Here is a 6,226-nt window from a genome sequence, read left to right as displayed (position 1 = left end):
CTCCAAGAACCTACGTGAGCGCTCGGACCTAGCTGACTGTTGGATTGCAATAAATCAAGGAGATACACAGGATAAGTATGTCCTTAACCCTTTATGTACTGTATTTACTGGAAAAATTATCATAAACTGCAATTAGGAAAGAATACAAGCATTTGTTGCATAATATGGTTCCCAGAGGTAAACAATACAACTCTCTCCTAAATATTAAAGGAGAGTTTTCTAAAATCAGAAAGGAGCTATTAACTACCAAATCTATGGTAACTCTAAGCCATATCCTCTCCTTTGAGTTTCTTTCTGCACACAAACCTTTGGATTCATATACCAAAAGTGCATCCAAATGTAGTAACTCTGGGCAGGGACAAATTTTTAGCTGCTTTTAAAGGAGAGGAGGGAGCTGCTGCTGCTCAGGAGTACACATTAGCTCAGGGGCAGGTAGTCACTTTGGCTGGCAGGCCACTTAATGAGTTTTGGCAAGCTGTCGAATGCCACACACACAAAACCTTTCAGTAGGCATCATTTTAAAAAATTACAGATAAAAAACAAATTGTATACTAAAAATCAAACATCTACTCTAATATATTTTTATTTAAAAAAATAATTCTGTCCTGATTTATGTGTTTTTGAGTAGTGTATATAGAGGTGATTGCATAATAACTCAAAATAAAGTGTCATTCTTGTATATTGTGTGTGGGGCAGGGTGGAGGGAGTGTGCACGTGTGGGGGGGCTGCCAGCTAATTAAGTCCCAGAAGTCAGCTGGGAGTGGGGGGAGTCCTGGGAGGGGGCAGGGGGCATGTGTAGCAGAGCTCACCCGGCTGGTGTGGTCCACACCCCACTCCTCTTCTGGCCTGCAGTTACCCCTGCAGTGTCCCCCACAGAGCTGAGCCCCTCCAAGGTCAGCCCGCACCACACTCCTTCCTACGCCTGCTGACAGCCCTGGCCCTAGCCAGTGCACACAGCTTTCTGCCAGAGTTGCTCCTGGTGCAGCTGCAGCCATCCAGTTACTGCTTGGCTCTCCCTGCCTCCAGCAGTTCCTCCTCCTCCTCCTCCTCCTGCCCCTGCTATGCTGCTCTGAGCAGAAGGTAACACAGGGAAGTGACAGTGGCCATGAAGACATGTACCAGGCACTCCCTGCCTAGCCAGACCAGGGGGGACTGCAGCCAGATTGCTCCTGTTCCTGGCTTTACTCTATTTTATAATCAGAAATATCAGGAATTATTTTCTTTGTTCTACTGACTGAGAACTTGAGTCAAGCTGTATTTTATACATATTTAATGCAGTGGTTCCCAACCTTTTTTTTTTTTCCCTGTGGACTGGCACAGGGAAGTGACGGGGTGTTCAGAGCTGGCTGCCTCCTTCTCGGGGCTGCCCTGCCCCAGCTTTAACGCCACATGCCCAGAAGCCACTCGCCCAGGCGGACAGACGGGGGTCCAAGCGGGGGGCTTGTGCCATGACCTGTCAGGCAACCCTTAGCCCAGTGGTTGGGAACCTTGCATGGATAAAGGCTATAAGAACAGTGTACAATAGTATTTAAAAAAATAAAATAAAACCACCAGTTGTTACTGAAGTCCATGCTGAATAACTGGGTACAATATCTGAGGATAATTAATACTATTTTTGTTCTTCCAGTCTTCTGTGAAAATGCTTTAGAATCCCAAGCTGCATTTCAGAGCACACCAACACATACATGCATCGGTCAACATCATGCTAAAGAGTGTACAGAATTATTTCCAAAAATATTATATCAAAATAATACAAGTTTTTAACTGCAACAGTGGCTTGATCACTGCCACAGAGTGTCAGCTTGTAAAGTCTAGACAAGGGAGTCATAAAAATCAACTTGCAAAACCCATAGTTTTACACTACCTTCCATAATGAAAGATCCAAAGCTTTTTACAACAATCTTTTCTTAGTACCATAAACTCAGTTTACAGCGGGGTTGAACCACTGCCAAATTTCCCATATATAACAGTGATGCAGAACAGCATTTTAGGATGGGAGGAACAGTAAATACCTTTTGTACATGACATTTCACAGTGCTTTTTCATAGACTAAATATAATGTGGCATTGTATTTTTCCACTGCACCGGACTACCAATCTACTCTTTTTTCGCATTTTATTTAAAAAGCAGTATTGAGCCTCTTAGTACCAGATCAACACCAACTCAAAGGAAAAAATGTTGCCTAGTGAATCACCAATATCATTTCCTGTAGCACCTACCTGTTCTTAAATCCTCCTGCCCAAGTATTGTCCAACAGACTCCACTTAGAACTTTAGGCAACTTTCACTGAAGTTCTTTTAGCCAACTCAAATGAAATTGGATTGACCCCTTACTTGGCAAAACTGATTATTTGTGGCTATACACATACTTTTGGTTTATGCTTTCAGAAAACCAGATATAGCAAAACCTACTTTGCTAGCAGTATCAAATTCAAAATATTAACTTTCACAAAAATTAAGCTTGATACACAAAGGAAGGTAAATTGCACCAACAAACAGAAAATAGCAGACTAAATGCACTTCGCCTACTGGAGATCAGGTTGTAAATATTTCTTTCACATGAACAGGCCATAAATTTTACTGAATAAAATATCCAGTTACAAAATATATACACCTATTTTTTATTTAATTTAATTTGTTTTATAACGTATTGTTAATACCCATGCTTAAAATCTACCAGGTCCTTTCTCTCCCTTTCTCTGGTGTTAATGTGTCATTTTGTTCTATAAAGCACTGGATGTTTAAGTTCTATTTGTTTTACTTTTTGGCAATGTCTCTCTTTGCATGGGCTACTCCAATAAATAAGATCAGCTTGGGATGGTCTTCTAGCAGTCCCAATATTTGACTTCCAAATAACCAAAACATAAGAGTTTTTTGAGCCTTCATTTTATGCTTTACTCACTTGACTTTCAGAGGAAGCCTGTATATTTTCGAGCTATTGTGGGATACAGCAGCATTCATATTCAAATTAAAAATGTATTAAAGCTTATCATGAACTATTCATCATATATGATTCTGGATTGCAGTGTCTTTGTATTGATGACCTGACCTTGGTAATCTATTCTATCTAATGGAAACCAAAAAAAAATAGCTGTCATAAAATCAATGTGCACAGAATGAAAAATAGACTCTTACTGGAAAAAAAACCCATTCAGAAAGAAAATTTATGAAGCCAGCAGCCAGAAAAATCACACTGGTTACCTGTACCTTCTAACCTGACCACCTTAAACATTCATTAGGCCAGGGGTTCTCAAATTGTGGTTTGCAACCCCCAGGGGGGTCGTGAGCAACTTAAAAGGAGGTCGAAAACTTCCCAGGGGATATGTGCAGCAGCATGGAGTGATGGATGGCAGTGGCGGCTGCCACATGGGAGCTCCCTGCCCCCCACCATGCAGCACTTGGGGTTGCGGTATCACAAAGTTTGAAAAGCCCTGCATTTGGCCAAACTTTAATTTCTGAAAATGTTAAATCCTCCACGAACATTTGACAATAAGCAAACTTTAAATTTTTTTAGACTTATCTGCATGGTAAATTATAAGTATATACAACTAAATTAGAAGATTTATGAACCTTGAGTTATTCGCCAACTAGGATATAGTTTCAAAGTAATGCTGGACAGTGGGATCTGCTGCAGTCTAAATGCTGCCATTAAAGAGAAAAAGCTGTGTGATGTCACATGGAAAAGATTTAGAAAACAAAGGTCCGAAATACACATTGCCACTAGTAAGGCAGAGTTTGGGAGACATTTAGAGGCTTAAGGGTTGCTAATATGTCCTATTTTTCCTTTGAGATGTCAAATGCATTACATTGGTAATTAGTGGACACAAAATTATATGGAGAAAGGCACAAGTTCTCCTAGAAAAAAACCCACGGACAGAGACCCAAAGTTTACCATTGCATTTAACATTTATGCCTTCAAAACCCACATGGGGTAGGTGGGCAAGTATAAACCTTGGTTTACTCAGATTATGGTCTGCTTGAGGAAAGGAACACTAATATTTTGTATGTAGAAATGAATGCATACAACAAGCACTGGATACTAACAACATTTTAACCTCTAAGGGGTGGGAAAAGGAAAGGGCCAGGCATTAGTCTTTTCTGTAGTGGCAAACTATGCTTACAAAAATTCAGGCAACCCCCACTTAGCACTCTTAATTGGTTCCTGAAAAACCAAGTGTTAAGTGAAACCAAAAATATTTGATGACGCAAGAGGGCGACTGCAAGTGTTTTTAATGACCCAGGATGGAGACTGCCAGCGTTATAACAAAACTCACTGAGCGCTAAGTGGAATCAGGTATCAATTTTAAATGAGTGGTATAGCAAAATAGCGCTAAGCAAAACAGCGTTAAGCAGGGGTTGACTGTAATAGCTGGCTTAGTTTTGCAACCAAAATTATTTATACCTATAATTTGGGTCATTGAGATATCCAAGAATTGTACACGGTTTATGAGTACAACCAGTACTTAAAACAGCTTTACAGACCCCCAAACAGAGGCCTAATTAAGGTCTGGCAAAAACGTGTTTGTTTTTGTCTTTTCTATAACCCTTAGAAGTTCTGGGATCCCAGACCCATGCTCCTTCCATTTGACCTTGCTGACTGTCAAAACAGTATTAACCTCTAAGCCCTCTACAGTACTGCAATATTTAAAAATATTAAGCAATCACGTTGTTTTTGTGGATTTATATCATACATGGTTTTAACATTACTCTGGCTCTTGATCAGATGCCTGCTAGGAACATTCATTTCAGTTTTCAGGACTTCAGAAAACAAGTTTTTATTCCTTTAAATTTATGGCAGTAAATTTTTTTCTAGTAACTACTTGATTCCTGTAACTCCTTAAAGCTACAGTTTACCTTTTAATTTGGCATCACCTCCAAAAGCTCCACAGCCCCAGTTTCCTGTGGCTATTGCTGAAAGGTGCTGAGGGGGAACATTAGGTCGAGCAAAACCACAGTAGGCCTGCAGGAAGAAAAGAGGAATATCAGCAGATGAAATTATAACAAGCAAGTCATATGTTAAACAGTAGCAGTAAACAGCACAGTTTACTAGTGATCCAGTATTCAATATGGCATTAAGCTGCCTTAAAAATTAAAAATCAAGACACTAACACTAAGCAACAACTGTAAGCACTGGACAAGTTTAAATAAATGTTACATAAGAAAATCCTTGCTATTTCACTACCCCTAAAAAAGGAATAGGAATTTTTTAGAAAGAATCCTGAGAATAATTTTAACACTAGAACAATAAATTACCTGCATAGTTATACATCATTACACTAGATCCCAAGGCACTTTATACATTTAAGCTTTGTGTAATGAATACACAGCAAAGGGCCACTTGGTCCGGCACTGAAATCTCTTGGATGATATACGGGTAGTTACACAATGAACAGTTCAGCATAGAAAGGGAGACTGTTATACAGCTAAAACTAGAAGATGTATTTAGACGAGCAAAAAGCATATTACTACTTGAACTGAATGCTCCAGAACACTTCCAGTTTTCCTACTTGAACACAGAAGGTCAAGATTTCTCAATTATCATGGTTATCCAAGAGCACTTCTGGCAGTAGCATACCAACTAACACTGGACCTGGAGCTTCAATTAAGTGCTTATTCAGATAGGACAGCTATACAAACTAAACCAACTTCTACAGTGTTGAGGTTTCCATTACAGTGACCCGTATCTGCAGATTTTCTGCCTTGGTGCCCTTGCCCCATGCCTTATAAAGCTGTCACCTTTGAGGACACGGCACTATTTTATTTCTGTCTCTCCATTCCTCAAGCAATTCAAGCCCCACATTTCTCTTTGGAGGAAAGCAGTTTCTCATCTCAGATGTATTTTCAATTAGTTATATTTATTTTTTTAAAACAATTTTAATTCTACACTGAATTTTAATTCAAATTTCAGACCATAAAGCAAAAAGATGGTATTAGTTATAGGTGAAAATAATGCAGTTTTTCTTATTCTGCCTCTATTGCAATTATGCTGTAGGCTTAACGCACAATGCATCCCTTTTTATCTCCTGCCCAATCAGTTATTTCTCATACAGTGTCTCATCCCACTACCTAAGCAACCAAGCAGGATCCCAAGAAAGGGCCTTGCTAAATATAACAGTAGCTGGCTCTCTCATTTGAGAGAAACAAACAAAATGACCTTACAAGAAAATAAAACAGATTTTCCCAGCAGTAAATTAACTATAATGAGGCTTTTTTTTTTTTTTTTTTTT

General features: G+C 39.3%; 1 protein-coding gene across 5 annotated transcripts in view; it reads right to left on the bottom strand.

Moving 5' to 3' along the window:
- Positions 1 to 6,226, bottom strand: part of PARG (poly(ADP-ribose) glycohydrolase) — a 160,357-nt gene that overhangs the window by 33,727 nt on the left and 120,404 nt on the right. For all 5 annotated transcript variants that reach the window (XM_019502273.1, XM_019502272.1, XM_019502271.1 and 2 more), the window contains one exon: positions 4,854 to 4,959. In XM_019502273.1, the coding sequence (XP_019357818.1) occupies positions 4,854 to 4,959 (106 nt within the window). The remainder of the gene's footprint in view (positions 1 to 4,853; positions 4,960 to 6,226) is intronic.

This window comes from Gavialis gangeticus, unplaced genomic scaffold (assembly GCF_001723915.1).
Source record: "Gavialis gangeticus isolate Ggan-Ray unplaced genomic scaffold, GavGan_comp1, whole genome shotgun sequence".
NCBI classification, from domain to species: Eukaryota; Metazoa; Chordata; order Crocodylia; family Gavialidae; genus Gavialis; species Gavialis gangeticus.
The sequence above is the reverse complement of the archived record's forward strand: the minus strand, read 5'-3'. Positions and strand labels throughout refer to the sequence as shown.